At 35.1% G+C, this 17953-nt stretch overlaps 1 protein-coding gene across 2 annotated transcripts in view; it reads right to left on the bottom strand.

Moving 5' to 3' along the window:
* The window catches only part of ARAP2 (ArfGAP with RhoGAP domain, ankyrin repeat and PH domain 2), a 137089-nt gene that overhangs the window by 108651 nt on the left and 10485 nt on the right, over nucleotides 1-17953 (bottom strand). For both annotated transcript variants that reach the window (XM_075091712.1, XM_075091711.1), the window contains 5 exons: nucleotides 14484-14554; nucleotides 13457-13536; nucleotides 8659-8744; nucleotides 7493-7849; nucleotides 4605-4674 (listed from right to left, as the gene is read on the bottom strand). In XM_075091712.1, the coding sequence (XP_074947813.1) occupies nucleotides 4605-4674; nucleotides 7493-7849; nucleotides 8659-8744; nucleotides 13457-13536; nucleotides 14484-14554 (664 nt within the window). The remainder of the gene's footprint in view (nucleotides 1-4604; nucleotides 4675-7492; nucleotides 7850-8658; nucleotides 8745-13456; nucleotides 13537-14483; nucleotides 14555-17953) is intronic.

Below are 17953 nucleotides of genomic sequence, written 5' to 3'. Positions count from 1 at the left end.
GTTCGGAAATACTTCAGCATAATTCCTATATCCCAGAGTTAATGCTGCTCCTCCTGCTCCACTATGCTTTGATCAATTGGTTTTCTGACTAAGACAATCCAGATATACTGCTAAGATTTATGATCCAGATGCAGTAATAGTCCAAGAGTCAGCTCCCCATAAAGAATTTCTACTGCAATAACTTGCCTCCTAAAGTATAAATTATTATAATAGACTTTATACAAGGACTTAAGGAACCACTGTGAATGCTAAGCATGTGCACAGGATCATTTTTTTGTTTACTGAATTTAATATACTACTGATTTTCACCAATTTCACACTTTTAGATTGTTTCACTTCCAGGTACTAATACACGTTGCTGAATGCAGTTTAGCAAATACATAAACAGAAAATCGAAATACAGCTGAAGTGAACATGTTACTATAATTGCACACAAGAGCTACTCCGTCACTCAGAACGTTCTTAGTGTTGCTCATCTATTTTCATTATGGCTATATTTGTTAGAATAAAGATTTTAACATATTTGTTAATAACGTTGGAGATTACGTTAACTGATCCTTCACAATGGCAAAGGAAACTTATTGCATATAAAGGTGCTCAGATATAATTATATGATGGTGTTTGCAGGCATCTACTGGCTGTATTTGGTACTGTAAGAGAATAATTCAGACTGCTGGAAGTCACAGCTATTTTAGTTTATTTGCATTTTAAAAAAATGTTAGTTTCCTTTTAAGATGAGCATAGCTTTGGTTTTACTATTTAAACAATCCTTTTTAAAGCTTTGTTCTCCAAGGCATACCTATTTTCAAACACAGTTTAAACCATAATAATTTCTCAATCTTATGTCTGCAGCAGCTTCTCTTTCACATGTAAGAAATATGGCCTACTGTTAAAAAGCTCTTGTTGATTAAGATACAATTTCTCTCTTTGAAATACTCAGATGAGAAATTAGGCAAATTATTTAAGGATAAGAAAACAAAACCAACTAAACAGAGCCAAGAACCTCACATATATTTCTTCCGTTACTGAGAGGTGTATATCAGTTCTAGTGCTGCTATAAAATTCTCTGGCAGAACAATTTCCTAGTGGGGAAAGAGGAATTTTTTTTATATATCAACTGCTTTGATGAAAACTTTTATTTTCAAATATAGCCCAATGGAGTCCTCCTTGACAGCTGTTTCAGAGCCGGGCTAAAAGATCCTGTAAAGGCCATTTTGCACTGCTTTGGCTTTCCTTCCACAGCAGGTTAAACATCTATTTCAAGAATGACAATGATTCACTGGTTTCACAGTGAATTATCATTGTTATTCTCACATGCAACATAACACAACAAAATATTGAAGTTTTCCACGTAAAAAGGCAAAACTTTTTCCTAATTCACCAAGATATTTGTCAGGGACTCTTAAGATATTTTTAAATAAAGAGTTTGAATATAACTACCAGTTTTTGACTTACTATAAAGTGCCTGTTAGAGCAGCAGAGTTCTACTGCCAAAAGTAGGAAGAAATTTGAAATAAAAACTATGCCATTCTCAGATTCTACCTTCCTTTCTCAAATTCTACCTTCCTCTCTTCTGTTTGCTCTCACTTCAGTTAACCACATTCTGTTAAGACAAAACCACACAGGATGTTGCTCTGACCACAGCTACTTGCTCAGGACCAGGAACGTAGAAGAAATGAGCAGCATCACTGAGTCAAACCAAAACCGTTCCTAGGTAAGATGTTGTTTGTAGAAAACCAAGTATTATTTTCATATATGCAGATATAAGGAAAGAACAGATCTCTATTGATTATAAGTTGATGCACAACTAGAACAAGGTTAGAGCAATATTTAGAAAACTAAGGTTTAAATAATTCAGAGAATCATTCAGATGGGCTAAGTAAGCACATATTTTCAGGAATACCACCCTCTGTGTCTTTCCTCCCCATCCTCCACTTGTTTCACTCTTAATTAGCCATGTAGCACACTTCCCCTTCTTGAGAACCTCACTCCTTTCAAGTTCCTAATCTGAATAATAAATAGAGCTTTTAAACATTGGTAGTGTTTCTGGGTAAGGAAAACAGTTTCATTGCACCAAGTCTACCTTTCTCTGCTCATAATAATCAGAAAAAATATCTGTGTGTGGATTGGTTTCCTTTGAGAACTATTTTTAATTAATATGCAAAACCATAAGTGTAACAATTTCTTTGTAATATGCTTGTCCGTGAAAGAACGTTCTTGGACAAACATGCGTTAGAATAGCTGGATCTTCCCATTAAGATCTGAAGTTAGAACAACTTCCCCATTTAAGTATATATATATATATATATATATGAACTAGACACATAGATAGGAGGTGGCATCCACTGCCTTGCAAGGAACTGTATAACTATCCCTGTCTTTTACCAGAACTGGCTCCTGAGCTGCATGCAGGTCTTGATGGGTCTGCAAATAGTTGCCTACAATGTCAAGGTAACAACACACAAGCAACAGCAGGAACACACCAGTGTCCACCTAGCGGGCTATATGAATACTCTGGGTGTAGAAGCAGTGATCCAGCAGAAAACAATACACCAAAAATTCATGTTCCCCAGTGACACCACGGCTTACCCAACACAATCCCACTGTGCACTGACCACTATGTTTTCCGCCGATCAGCAAGCTAGTCCAAGTGTTCCACCAAATCCTCAGTTCCCAGAATTTGCTTCAGGCCTCGCAGTTCTCAGACATACAAAGTTCTTAGCATACAAGACTCATCAAGATAACAAGTCAAGTCACCCAGATTTGGTCAAACTGTATACACACACAGACCAGTGTTTCTTTCAACCCCGTAAGTGAGGTTTTGCACTCAGATTTCAGGAAAAGGGAGACAAAGACACTTCAGACCAAGACTTTTGCAAGTTCCTAGTAGTCTAAACAGAGGATGCAGAGTTAGTAGATTTCTCTGCATTGTGTGACACACTATGAGCAGAAGGGAAGATTTCTGGAATCTCCTTTGACAGAAAAATGTATAACAAGTACTATTCTAGAGTAATTGACCTCCAAGTAACTTTTTCAGTGACCTTCCAAACCAGTGCAGATACAAGATTTAAAATTCTATATTAGCATTTCTTTCCCTAATTATGCTACAGACACTGTTAAGCAAATCCCAACGCTGTATTTTCAAGTCTTTCTTAATGACTAACCCTGCTTTTCTGCTCCTCTGAAACCCTGGGATGAATACCACAAAGGGGTAACATTTTTTGTCACTGCAATCCAAATGTTATTCTATTGTTCCCTTCACATACACAATCATGTCTTCTACTGTGAGTGCAGCAAAGTAAGCAAGTAAAACCAGTTTCATGTTCCTAATCAGCAGGCATAAAGATCTATGTAAATAATTTTTTGAGCTTGTTTTTAATTTCTCTGGCCCCTCAGGAAATATACAGCCTTTTCCTACTTCAGTTCTACTACTTCATAATCGGCTAAAATAGGTCTAAGAGTGTGCATATTTTAAAGCATCTATGGGACTGTAACTGATTACCACCACCCATCATACTGCTCAGGAACTTTTACCTGAAAATGTATTTTCTTCTTAATTTAATAAGCACCTTCAGCATGAAATGCTTTCCAGCATTTCAGATAACACACATGCATATAACCTCATCTCCAAACACACATATTGTAAAATCATCTATCACTTTTAAGAAGTTCTTCATTTCTTCCAAGAGGAGACATTAATTAATCATAGAGCAAAAGAAAAGAGAATTTTGTAGTGGGCTAAAGTATATTAAATAGAAGATAAAAAAATTTAAAAAGGAAATCTTTCAAAAAAAAAAAGAAAAAGTCATATTTGAAGACAGGTCTCAAAAAAAGTAGTTTCTACTGTGAAAAAGTAGTATCAAAAGGTCAAATAAGTCTTCTGTAAATCTCAGTTTGACAGAATGAATACACATTTTATTGAAAATCATGATTTACAAATCCATCTTTGTATCACATATCAGAAGTTAACTACTTAAAGCAACTCATGAGTCTGCAAATGTTTCAGTAAGATTCAACCCTTAGGTACAGAAGCAAAGAATAGCCACTGACATCCTGGTTCTATGCTGATTTTAAAGAGACCCATTCAAATATAACCTACTCCAGTGGTATGTGATCATTCCGAGAAGACAAACAGGAGAGAGACATTTTTAATTCAAGAGTAAGCAAGTGTAGGGGGGGTTTTGGTTTTTAAAGGGTCCTCCATGCTGCATTTAATTTCTCAAAATCTCCAGCATGCTGGGTTCCCATAAAAAGACATACCACTGTCAAAATAACATTGGCTCTCTTAAATGTGTTTTGCAAGATCCTGTTCTGTTTTGCAGAATGTAGCAGTGTCACTATTTCAATTAAGTAAGAATTTCTAATGATATCTACCTCATAAGGTCAGGAATACAAACCCTTATAGAAAACAAAAGCATAAACAATACACAAAAATCTCAAGGACACCTTAAAATATTTAATGATGTCTCATCCTGGTTCTTTGCAATTGAAAATGAATTTAAGATGACTATTCATTTGTAATTTTTTTTCTGAATTTCTTCATGGTAATGTGTGTATTACACAGATGCATTTTGTCGCATACACAACCAAAACACGTCACTTACCTTTTCATTGTTGTAATAGGAAATGCTGTCTCCATCGAACTTAACCCAGCGCTTTTGAAACATGCGTTTGCTGTGAATCAAAAATTAATATACTTAAAATTATAAACACAAGTAACGCTGGATTTTAAGAATGCCTCAAGCACAAATTTAATTTTCAATCTGTGTTATCAGCTGGCATCATTAATAAGAAGCTCATTTGATTATTTCAGTTTGCCATTAACTCATGCTCTACAAGGACCTCCTAAAAAGTTATTTTTACATGAACCTGAAGTAGCCCATTATGCTCATTTAAAATGCTGACAGCCTATTAGTTATCATCTAAAAAATTTTCAGTTCTAAAAATCTATTAAACAAGTTAATTGAGCAAGAACAAGACCCTACTGTGGCATCTCTTTTCCCAACATTGTTTCCTTCCTTGCTAAATGAGTGCCCTACTTTAGGATTAGTAGACTGTGATAGTTTAGCAAAACTTTAATCAAATAAGCTCTGGCTTAATTAACTTGTATTATATGACTACGATAAATCATAATTTTTCATAACCTGGAAAGGCCAATGTAAAAATCTGTTTTCCATTAAAATGTCAATAAAGTTTAAGATGATGCAGGGAAGAAAAAGTGAAACTAAGTACCACATACAATGTAAGTAAACTGAATGGCTTTATGACTTATAGTGAGTTAAACTGAAAAAAAGAAGCTGTACTTCAAACGCACGATTTGTAGAAATTTAAGAAAACAGTATATATTCATTCCCCTGAGGAGACACGAAGTGCCAGGTGTGAATGGAAGCTCTATAAAAAGAAGAAAAGGGGAGGGGGGAAGACAGAGAAAGAAACATTCAGTTGGCAGGGACTGAAATAAAATATGACAGTGCTGTAAGGGATGAAAAAAAATCGTTGTGTTCTTTTTCTTTACTTGGTTTCTTTAAGTCTTCTGATATTTGAGAAACGGCATTTTAAGAAAGAGAACCAAAAAATGTAGTATTCATTAAACCATCCTTAAGAAAAAGTTCTTGAAATTCAAGCAAGGAATATCACTGACTCAAAGCTAATGACCCTACAACTGTTCTACTCTGTCTAACCAGTACTAGTTTTGCGCTTAACTCGTTTCAAATAATATATTCTCACACAGTGCTTTAGATAAAGCCTTCACACTTTGTTTGCAAGTCTATTCCTTCAAATAGCACAAGATGAGTCAACTGGAATCAAGAACTATAGTTTTTATCACTCTATTAGCTAACAGCCAGAAGTGTTCTTTAAAGAAAAAAAAAGTCCTGAAAGTGAAATAAAATAGAAGCTAACTGCAGCTGAGAAGTCAATACGCTAACAATTCTGAAAAAGAGATGCGCAAATGCCTATTATACTGGGAAAAAGTCTTTTGACTCTATGTATAGTATTCTTTTACTTTTTAAGAAAAAGTAAACACTGACAATCCACGTGTGCGGATGAAGCTTTTGAAACTATTTAGAAAAAAAAAGCTTGAGCAAATTGAAGTTCCATAATGGTAAAGTAGACTTATTAAACCAGGTTTATTCGTTCTTGTTATTCAGCTTGAACAATATATCACTGTATCAATACCAATAAAGCCAAAATCAGAGAAATTAAAAACTTGCTAAATCTGAACTCTTAAAAAGGAACAATGAAAAAATGGAAATGGCTATACAATAGAGCTCCTTCCGAGTGGGCTCAAACCAGATGGTATTCTCAACCAATTTAATTCAATAACTTTATCACCAAACTGAAAAAAAAAAAAATATTGCTGTAGTAGTCGATGAGTAGTGATGACTACTATAGCCACAAATAATGAAAGGAAAGGCAAAACAGTTTAATATCACCTTTCAGTGTAGTTAAACATACACTCCTAAGAGCAAAGACTGCAGAACTAAGGCTTAAGCGGAAGTACAGAAAAATAGATGTGTTACAGCACTAGGAAGGATGACAGATTTCTGCCATCTAATTTCTAGATGCTAAGTACTAGTGAAGATCAGAAATAGACTTAAAAAGTAAAATTGTGCCACTTTCAATACAAAAAGGAATCCAGAAGAAAACAACTAGAGAACTGTGATTCTGTGAATTTAAACCAAAGAATAGTCTATTCAGTTTACTAAGAAGAAGGTTAGAAGAATTTCATCGAAGTTTGCAAGCATTTTTGAAAGGATGATCTCATAATAGAGTACTCTTTAGCATAAAACAAACTAAGAGCAGCTGGAATTTAAAGTAAGTCAAAATAAAACAAACTTTAAAAAATAACAAAAATTAACCACGATTTTATTTTACCTACAAATGTGACAAAGAGTCTGTTCTCTTTCTATTGAGTTCCTCTCTCCTCTTTCAAATATTGATTTGAAATCTTAAAGCAAGACCTGGGCTCAGATTTCTCCCATCAAACTTTGGGCATATCAGTAAACTAAATTAGGAGACAATTCACCCTAGATGCATTTCTAAACTCAAAGCTCAACTTATACACACAATTCTGAAACCAACAGGATCTCCAGACACAGTAATTATTAATTTATACCTCCATGGCCAAATTGGTGAAGTAGTATTTCAGAATCAGAGTTTGTTTTTAATTACTTTGTGGCCCACAGAAAATCAGCAAAAAAATGTACAGACTGGAAATATTGCTACAAATTAATTTGTCTTTTTCTCCTACAGTTCATGAGTGGTGATCAACATTTTTAATGAGAGTATTTTGCCTGAGTACACCTCCTAAATACACCTTAGAATAGGTAACATCATTAAAAACTACGAATTCAGAAGAGCCCCATGGAATGAAACCAGTTCTCTTTCCTTTCCCATCACAAATAGTAAGCAGTGCCCAAATGCAAACTTAACATCTCTCATGCAAACATACATCTTCACAATTATACAGTAATCACTGCAAATACCATACCCTTGAGGGGATAATTTATCCAGCCATCCTGCTTTAACCTTCTTTACTGATGGTCCATAAAAACAAGCATATGGTGTTATTGAATCATTTCCAATTGAAGTTTGTTCGCCATCAAATTTCCAAAAATGCATTTGTTCACTGATGAAGCACTCTGAATCTCCACTTTGTATCTTACTACAAGATGCTGAGTGTGCCTTCTCTTTATTTTGCCTTTTCTTTAAAGGCAAAGAATGTTGTTCCACAATGGAGTATACAGATTCACCTTCAGATTCTGCTGGTGCTAATGATTTTTTTTCCTGAGGCAGGGATTCATTTTTTGCAAAGTCCTTTGACTTCTCTTCCTGATTACTACAGGAACTAGAAAGAAAAAGTCCATTCTACTTTTAATGTTTTGCTACAATGCACAAATACATAAAATTATTAATTAGAACAAATATTGGTAAGACATATTATAGATACAATTTGTTTAACCATTACTATAACTACAGACATCCTAAACACAATGTATCTTATAACTATGACCATACTGAATCCTACTTTCTCCATTCAACAGGACTGGTAGGAAGGAAACACTTGCTGGTTCCTTTAGAAGCCTGAACAGAAATTTAAAATTAATTTTCCTTCTACAGAAAAGTAGATTCATTTTAATACTTTGGAGGACTTGCAGTATCACCTCTCTCTTCCCTTCTCCACCTCAAAAGAAGCCAGGTATAGACTGGACACTTAAGGAGCACATTAGTTCCCATTTTGTCAAACCACTGGCCACTGCCTCATGACAAGAGTAGAAAAAGGTTTTTTAGTTTTGTAGGCGTTTTTTGTTTGTTTGGGTTTGTTTTTCTAATGAGGAGGTAGAGTTTGAGAGTACGTAGGCATGGTTAGCTAGGAGACATACAAAAATAAAACCTGTGTCTCCCTTGCTCTGACCAAGGAAAAGAGAGACACCTTCCAAACCCACAAAAATTCTGAAAGCTGCGTTAGACAGTCTTAGGACAGCCACAGTCCAAATTTTGCCTCCAATAGCATGGGGTAAAGGTTCAAATGGGGGCGGGGGGGGGAGGGGAGAATACAGTCATGGTTATGCCTTCAGAGGTAAAGATCTACTTATGATATGAGTAAATAACACTTTCCTCTTTACATTTTCCATTTCTCTAACTCTTATTTAATACCATAGATTCTTGTAAGAAGAATACTCTTCATTCATTCCTAGATCGGATTTATTTTCACCAGCCAGGAATTCGTTTCCATGAAGTTCCTAGAAAAGAAATACATCGTAACCAAGATTTGTACTGAAGTAGTAGGTGATGTTTAAATTACTGTACACATAAATCAAATACAAACAACAGCATAACTAGCAAAGCTATTCTTTGCCATATTTTCAAGTAATATGCATTTGAAAGATCACGTTTTCTTAAAGTATTTTATGGAATGTTATTTTCATATTTCCATTTTAAATAGTAATACTCAGATAAAACATGAGCATAGTCCAAAATACCTGACACAAACTAGATAGAGAAATTCAGAGCATAGAAATATCAGTGCAGATTTTTCTTGACGCACAACGAGTATTATTTTTACCCTGAAATTTTCTAAGCTCAAGAGCCATGCATTACATGCATGTTAAGTATACCACTTCTGATTTGCCACTGATAGCTTATCTTTCATATCAATACTTCTCTGAATTAAATGTACAGCCTTCACAGTATGCTAAAGATAAAATAATTGTAAATTAAAATTCCTACAGTAAGACTGAACTCAGCCATATCGAATATATCTTGCATTTTCTTGCCAAGCTCTTCTTCCTAAAACGCACATTTATTAATGTTTGTTTAGAAATCTTTACCACATACTGCTTGCAGCGTACAAAATGTCAAAGTTAATGCTGTTCAAGAACACTATATTTCACACTACTTAAATTTGATCTGACAGTCATATTGCATTACTAAGCTTCTCAATACTCTTCTTCCTTAAAAAAAACCCAAAAACACAATAAAAAACCCACCCCAACCTAAAATGAACATCCTCGTGCTTTCTGATGGAAGGGTGGCAGAAAAAAACTGGATAAGCTCTCACAATGGTTGCCATTTGTTTCCTGAGCAGCAGTACCTCATCTTATATTTGAGGGCTGTACCTTGGCAACATGAAAAGGCAAGCTTAAAAAACTACCCAGCCAAAAGCTGAATATGCATACACCGCAGCAAAAACTGTGGAAGTCACAGGCTGCCACTACGATAAACCTAGGCCTGCCTTCCTCTGCCAACCAGATCCATCATTAAAAAAAAACAAACAAACAAAAAACCACAACACCAAAACCCAACAATAACCACCACCCACACAGCACACCATTAACTATGTTGTAGCACCAAAGGATTAAACAAAAAAAAAAAACACCACACAAAAAACCACCACCACAAAAAACAACAACAACAGAAAAATCCACCTATACACCTTGCAGACAAACTAAAAGCAACCTGTCAGATGCTTATCAAATGCTTGGATTGACTGGAATCTCACAAAAGGAGGGGAAATGGCTGTGTCCCACTTCTACACAATAGTAAAGAGGCTAACATCATCATCGGCTAAGAAGTGTCTTCAGAGCAAAAATTAGTATCTTTTATCTTCATTTGCGTATCAGGACACAATCGCAAACCATATCCACTGAAGATATGTGGCGGTACCTCTTCCTCCCACTCATTCACTTGGGCAAGTGAACTTAGGGAGCCTGAGAACTTCCAAGTAATAATCAAGAATTACATTTCTAATGCTAGTAGATTTTAAAATGTAGAAGTCCCCAAACTGAGACAGGTTGTGGAGACAGGGAGTTCTATTTGCTCACAAAGACACTTATTTCACCCAAATCTCAAGCATTTCTAGCGTGTTGTTTACAGAATTAATCTACAAGATGCTCAGATTTAAGACAAGGCAAAACTCCCATCTCCTGCAAATCTCTGAGGTATTATACAAAGGTAGTTGGCAGCAGCATTTTCTCCTGCAGACACCTTTACAGAGAGAAGTATTTCTTAAAAGATATGTATATATATTAGACAGAAATTGCCTCTAAACGCATACTGTTCTCACACATAGGAAGCACCTACCCGTAAGGAAGAAATCTGGCTTCTTCCATCCCAGACAGAACTGCCTACTTGCAGCTCTGTATAAAAATCCTCCACTTTTAATCAGGAAGTAATTCAGATGTATTTTTGTTTTAGCTTTTTCAAACAGGCAGTCTTGCTGATCACAACAGCAAGACAGGAAACCTGAGTGCTAAAACATGGATGGCATGAAAAGTATCACAAATGAGGCTATATTAAACAAAAACCCAATGCCATTCAGGACAGGCATCTTCCTTAAAAGATACTGCCTTAGTCTTCTGTTAAACCTAATGCCACACAGTTCTCCTCAGGTTGATTCTTGAATCATGGTTTGGCAATATAACTTTATAACTGGTCCATAAAGACGAATTCCTCCTTTTAAAATATTAAGGGTTCTCATTTTAAAGTAGTAAGATTTGCAATCTGGCCGGCATTCCACATAATCACAATGCTTAGGAGCTCACATAGTTTTACTGAACTCAGTATGCATGTTTCATTTAGTCTGACAGTCTACAGCAAGAAATAAAGCCAATACTTCACTCCAGAGGTCTGAACTCATTATAATTCTGTTCTTCTGTGAAGGAATTCTAATACACTTGACTCTTCATTTGGAAACAACAATAAATCAGTTCTGAAATATTTGGATTTTTATTTGTGTTATTTTGAAGTAATATTTTAAAAATTGTCCTTTTTCAGGTTGCCTGTCTGTCATCTTGACCTAAGTCAAAGGCATACTTTCTTTATAACCTTAATTCCCTGTTCTCTCATGCTCATTTATCTCCAGTCTGTAGTGACTCATTACCTATTTCTACAGACACTCCCTTTATAAACCCTACAGAATCCTCTCCTTTATACCAATGAAACAGGAAGGGTAATAGCCAACTTATAAGCCCTCAGAACAAACTGCAGTCAGTCCATATCACAATTTGTTATGTTTTCTTGTATATAGACAAACTGTATTCTCATGTGAGGTTATCTTTAAAAATGAAGCAGCAGTTACAAGCCCTAAAACCTCAGATACTTTACAGTGTTATCTAAACTTTCTTATTCGTTCCTGGGATACTTGATACCCTACTGAAAAAATGTGAAAGTGCAATGTATCTTAGGACCTTTGTTTTATGGTTCTTCTTTATGACCTTTGTCTGCAAATAAGTTCTTACAGAACCAAAATTAACTCTGGAGTTTCCAGCAGGCATGTGATAAATATAACTCAAAAAACTATTCATTTACATGAAAGTGATAATTAAAATCCAAATCTTCAGATCAGGGGAAGCAAGTCATAATATACTGCATAAATCATGATTCTACAGCCAGCAGAAATCGCAATTGTATTTCAAGCAGTTAACCCAGTTTAACAGCATGGTATTTCTGCATTTCGTGCCTTTGTAAAATAAGAAAGGTTGCTGACAACCTTCCTGCATGTGCTTTTTTACAACCAACCATTTCAGTGAAATATACAGAATAATGCTAAAAAGTAACAAGAGAATTAGGAAACTTTTCTAGAAAACCTGCTTATTATACCATTGAACTAATTAAAAAGAAGTTAAATTTTGAATTTTTAAAGACATTGCTGTCTGTGCCAATAACTGGCACAGACAAGACATTGTACACAAGGAAAGAAAATGAAAGCTCAAAAGTGACTTGTGTGCAGGTAACAAGAACAAAAAACAAGACATGAATTTATGTGTACCTCCTTAAAAAGTCAACAACAACAAAAAAGCACAACATATTTCCAAAGAAAAGAAAGTACACACCAAAAACAGAGATCATTTTTATGCTTCTAAAACCACTCCCATTAGAAGATGAAATTGGAACCACTTAACTTCACTGACTAATTCTTAACAAATTAAAACGGGGGGGGGAAATCCTAGGCATCCATTTTAGTAGCTTTGATTTTAATCAATAGTTTAGAAAGTAAAACCTTAGAGTGAAGACCAGAACAGAAACTAAGAGTAATTTACTGTTTTCTCTAACCCAGTGGCTTGAGATCAGCTGAGACAATTATAAGCAATGACAGAATCAACAATTTCTGGACTGCATCCTGCTAAGACAGAAGTAGGAGCTGGGATTCACCCCATTTGCCAGATGCCTCAATAAGCTAATTTACCTCCCAGATCTCCACATGATTCAGATGTCTGACCACATGCCATCTATGCCATTCATTCCATCAATTACTGACCCTAACAAAAATGTTCACTTCAGAGAATCCTACAACAAAAGTGTCTTTCTGTGTATACGGCAAGTTTAGGGGATGCATGAAAAATATCAGAAATCCTGAGAACTTTCATATACAGGAAATAAAATAAGAGTATGGCCAAAAGTGACCATTAGACCATCTAAGCTAATGTGTACGCTGCTGTAGGTTGTACATAAGCCTATGTAGAGATCCCAGTCTTGACCTGCAATTATCAGAACAGAGAAAATCCACTTTTACCTTTACTAGTCCATTCTAATGGTTTTCCACCACTTAACATCACTGAGATACAAAGTATTACAATATACCACTGTAAAAGGAAGTCATAGCTAGTCTGCAACTGCCCATAACTGACTGTTTTGCATTTGATATGGCAGCATTGGGCATTAAAGAAAAAAAAAGTCAGTTATCTGTCCTATGTTGTTTAAAAAACAAAACGAAAAACCAACAAATTCAACAGCTTGCTATTACTATTGAATAGTACAAACTGTGTCTCCAGATTAAGAGAAGTCACCAGTCCACAAATATTTACACAATGAACTTTTTGCATGTATCTCAAAAGACTGGAAAGGTGTTGGGAACTGAAAAAGCAGAGGAAAAAAGAATCGAGGGCAATATAAAATATATAACATGAAGATTAAAGTGAAGATAGACCATTTATATCCAGACTTCTCAACTTACTTTAACATCTTTAGGGTCATCACGAATAAAGGTTTCCCCATATGGCGAGATGATGGGTGGCTTTTCTTCTGTGGAAGTTTCTTAAAGCAAAAAACCCAAATAAATACAAAGTTACACAGCGCAGTACTCTACTAAAGTATTAGTCAAATCAGGAAAAGACACAGATCAGATTTTTTTCTGTCCTTCTCAGAAAAAAATTGTCAGAACAATAAACATTTTCCCATTTCTAACTGAACTCCAGACCGTTTTTTTTCCTCCAGCCAGTACCTAGTCAGACACTACTACCATTACTATATAATTTGGATATAACTTGCACACAGGCATTTTCTTCTTTCCTACCCTGCATCAAGTTAGAAAAGAAGGAAAAAACAAAACAAAAAAAACCCCACACCCTTTTGTTACATACTCTTAGAAGCAACAGCTCCAAAGTGTCCTTTATTCCAACTTTAAAAAAAAAATCCTGCACAGAAACCCATTTGTGTGCGATCTTCATTTTGTGACCAAGTATTTGCTTGAAATTAAGATGCATAACTTCAAACAAGACATACCTCTAGAGTATGAAAGAACTTTTGTTTACAGCTGACTGCGTAAGACTTCTAAACTCTTCCAGTAAAGTATTTCATACAGTTAATTTCCTGTTATTTCCTGGAGCTATGAGCACTAACAAATTAAGCAGCATTAGTTAGGAACACGTTCCTTGTATCTTCCAAGAAAAAGCTAATTCTGCTTAAAAAATCTGGAGCTAATCTTGGAAACTCAAAACACAGTAGTCTAAAAAGTGTATTAAAATAAATGAGGTTTAAAGACTGGATTTTCTAAATTTCATTTTATTAGTTCATAAACAAAAAAACGAAGTAAAAATGCAGAAGTGGTTCAATGCTGTGTTATTACATACATCACTTTTTCCAGATCTTCCAAATGCCAAGTATTTATTAAAATAAGCAAGACAATACTCATTTTAGACACCTGATATGAGGTTTCTTTTTCCTTAGTATTCAAGATGTAAATATCAGCATGCTTAACTCACTGTTTTGTGAAATGTGCCTCCCAGTGCAAGAAATATTTACAAGATCCACATTTCTTCTTTTCTGAAGGGAACTTGAACAAAACAAAGCATAAAATTAAACCATTAAGTGAAATTTCCCAGAAATTGAGCAAAAAACATCTTATGCAATTAAACTATTAAAACTATATACAAATATAGAAATAGTCAATTTTTAAGTCTTGGGAAAATTTCTGATTTAAAAGTCACCCAACAACGTCTTCTTGTCCCTTTATGCCACTGAATACTTCTCTGATACTAGCACACACCTTGAGTTTGGATTTTTGTTTGTTTTGAAGTGACCTTACAATACATTCAGCTTTCTGGGAAGCATGGAGATCCCCCACTCTTCCCCCCCTCTTTACTGTCCCTTCTCCTTCACACTAATTACCAGGCTATTTAAAGAAGGATATACTACAGAAGTCTAATTTGACATTAAGCTCAATGGAAGCCTGGGCATGGGAATAGGACAAAACATGCTCTTAACCACTGAAAAAAAATGCTGTAGAGTTTCAATTTCCTAAGGTGAATTTTTCTCAGTAAGTTTTCAACCTGAGACATAAACAACATTGCATTGCAACTGCATGTGACTACCAGCGCACATTTGGTAGAAAGATAAGAATGTATTCCCGTACACAACAGAAAAATTTTGTTATTGGTGTTGTGCTGGCCCCTAAGTATTTTGGCAACTTCATGTATAGTGCACTCAGCATGCTGCTAAAGATCACATTATTATTATTATTATTATTGAGATTTCAGGCCAAGAAAGCAGCCTCAGAATAATAACACAGGAACAAATATGCCTGAATCAGTACATTTCTAACCCATCTTCACTACTCTAGCAGTCTGTATTAGAGCTGTTTTCAGCCAAGCTCTGATTTCCCCTATTAACATGAATTATTAGTAATTTTCACTCTTAATTTCATTTTCTCTGCTTGAAATAAGTGATGCAGTGACACAGGTTCTCATGCACCCTTATAGAGTATTCATAGACTGATAAATGCCATACAAGATCCTTGAAGTTTTTCTAACTATTAGCAAGTCTTCCATCCTTCAAAGGCAAAGATGTTTTACTAAAAATATCAATATTCTTAATTTGTTTCCCCACTTGACATATTGAGAAATTTTATTCTTTTAAGATTAGCTATATTCAACACTTTAGAAATACTGTCCCATGAAGTCCAAGTTCAATTACTCCATACTACAGGCTGATGTTTCTCTATGACAGAAGGCATACATTTATGAACTACTATTTCATCTCATTTTTAATCCACGCCTAAATCTGCCCCAAACAAATTATTAAATTCAAGACAGAAGCCACCTTATCAAATTACTCAACATTTCAAATGTTATCCAGGTTATATCAATTAAGTTCCTCTATGATATTTTGTAAAATCCTGGTTTTAAAAAACACAGGGTGAGTTTGGCCAGTAAAGGTGGATCATGACCTAGCTCCTATACATAACTGTTTACTCTCCTGAGTTACAAAAAATACACAGCAAATACTTTAAGTCTCTGTTTCTTCATACATTTTATGAAAATCGATGTACTTACATCTTTTGAAGCTACACTGGCAAACTAACTTCCTGTATTTGTGCTAATCCAATTTTAAAGAAACTAGTATGCTAACAAAAAAAACACCCCCAAAACCCTAACTTTTTCAACACAGACCAGATTTTTCATTGTTAGGTTGGGGTTTTTTTTAGGGGTATTAATATGGTTAAAATGAATTAGAGATACAGATAAGCAGCTTTGACTCAAAGAGCTTTTAAAACGATGGTTCTCTTCCTTACGCAAAACAGTGAGTCACTGGCTTATTTTCAGGGTGGATGGATTTATAAGTGGGTAATGATAGATAGCAACGAATGAAGATAAATTCACCAGGAAACAAAAAATAATAATTCAGCTTACAAAGACATGTATTTTTTAAATTTACGTATTTTCAGGACTTGGGTATTCCTTTTTGATTGTGTACCTACATGTATGTATATATGGCAAGAAAACCTGCTAATAAGCAAACTATAGTCTTTTTTCCCATCAATCAAAAATAAAACCATTTTGTCATTTTTGGAAAACAAAAGTTTTACTTGACGTAAGTTAGAACTATCTCAAGATATTAAATAAATTAAACAAGTTTACTCTCAATATCTGCTTGAAAGATTATGAATAACAAACATCATACAACACAAGCTATAAAATGATAATGTTTTGTCAATGCTCGATAGAACAGAATAGTTAGATAGTTATTGTACAAATTGAATACCTGGATTGAAAGACAGAAAAATACTGAAGACTTCTTTGGGAGCAAATACTACTGAAAAATCTAACACTTTCCTTAACTGTTTCAAAAATTTAATACCTCTTCAGGTTAATGATCATCTTTATTTTGCTCTTTAAAGGAAGATTAGTGCAAGCAGTCTGTCAATCATCAAGTGTACCAATTTTACAAAGATACAATAAAAATTTCAATTAAATTATCACTTTGTTACAACTGTGGTGATTAAGACCCACTATTTTCATATATTAAGAGGTACCAGATGAGGCTCAGGCTGCACACTCTCCCCACCGCCCTTTACTTATAAACAGGATGAAAGGGTGTGATGAGGCAGCGACTGGTCTTACTAAAAGCTGAGAGACTGGAAAAGTGAGGTCTTAGCACTGCGCTGAGCTGTTTTATTCGATACACTCCTGTCCCCTTGCAGCTAAAGCGAGGGAGAGAGGTCAGTGCAAGTAGTCAGTGCTTCAAAGTCTTTACTGGCATTCATCTGCTGAGTGTTTTAAATGAATGAAGCTTTTGTTTTCAAACTCATACCCTCCCATAATGCAAACACGTCAAAGTGCTCTAGCATGCTGTGTTAGAGCTTTGGGGTTCACAGACTGCTTGCAGAGGTAAATTAATGGTGATGCTTAAGCACATAAAAAGAGATTAAGCAGCTTTTCTCTCCTAAAAATTTGCTCCGTGTGACAGAAGGCGGAGTAGAGAGACACAGCAGCACCAGCTTGGGCACCTCATTAGCGATTTTGACCACTTAAATGTTAAGAAATGGAGTCTAAAGAATATCAGCATCAAGCAAGGCATTCCAACCGTAGGATCTGCCAGTTGCAGAAAATGAATAGTCCCTGCTCAGGCCAAGCATCATTATCTAATTTATTTATATTTTCCCCCAAACGCAGCATATCTTCCAGAATGACTTTTGGTCTACTTCTTATTTCTGTTAATAAAGAATCAGAGCAATCCCACTACTGAACAATACAAGTAATAAAATAGGGGGATATGAAAAAAAATCTAAAAGTATATGGAGTTTATTAGCCTGAAATTTTATCTGTGTAGCACTCTGTATAACAGGTCTACCATGTTATAAATCTGCTCAAGCTTTTTCTTTGAACAGATTGCTGCTCTGAATGATGCAACAGTAGCTATTTCACCTAAAAGCAATTGCTAAATGACACGATCC

This window comes from Phalacrocorax aristotelis, chromosome 4, assembly GCF_949628215.1.
Source record: "Phalacrocorax aristotelis chromosome 4, bGulAri2.1, whole genome shotgun sequence".
NCBI classification, from domain to species: domain Eukaryota; kingdom Metazoa; phylum Chordata; class Aves; order Suliformes; family Phalacrocoracidae; genus Phalacrocorax; species Phalacrocorax aristotelis.
Note: the sequence above shows the minus strand (reverse complement) of the source record. Positions and strands in the feature narration are given on the sequence as shown.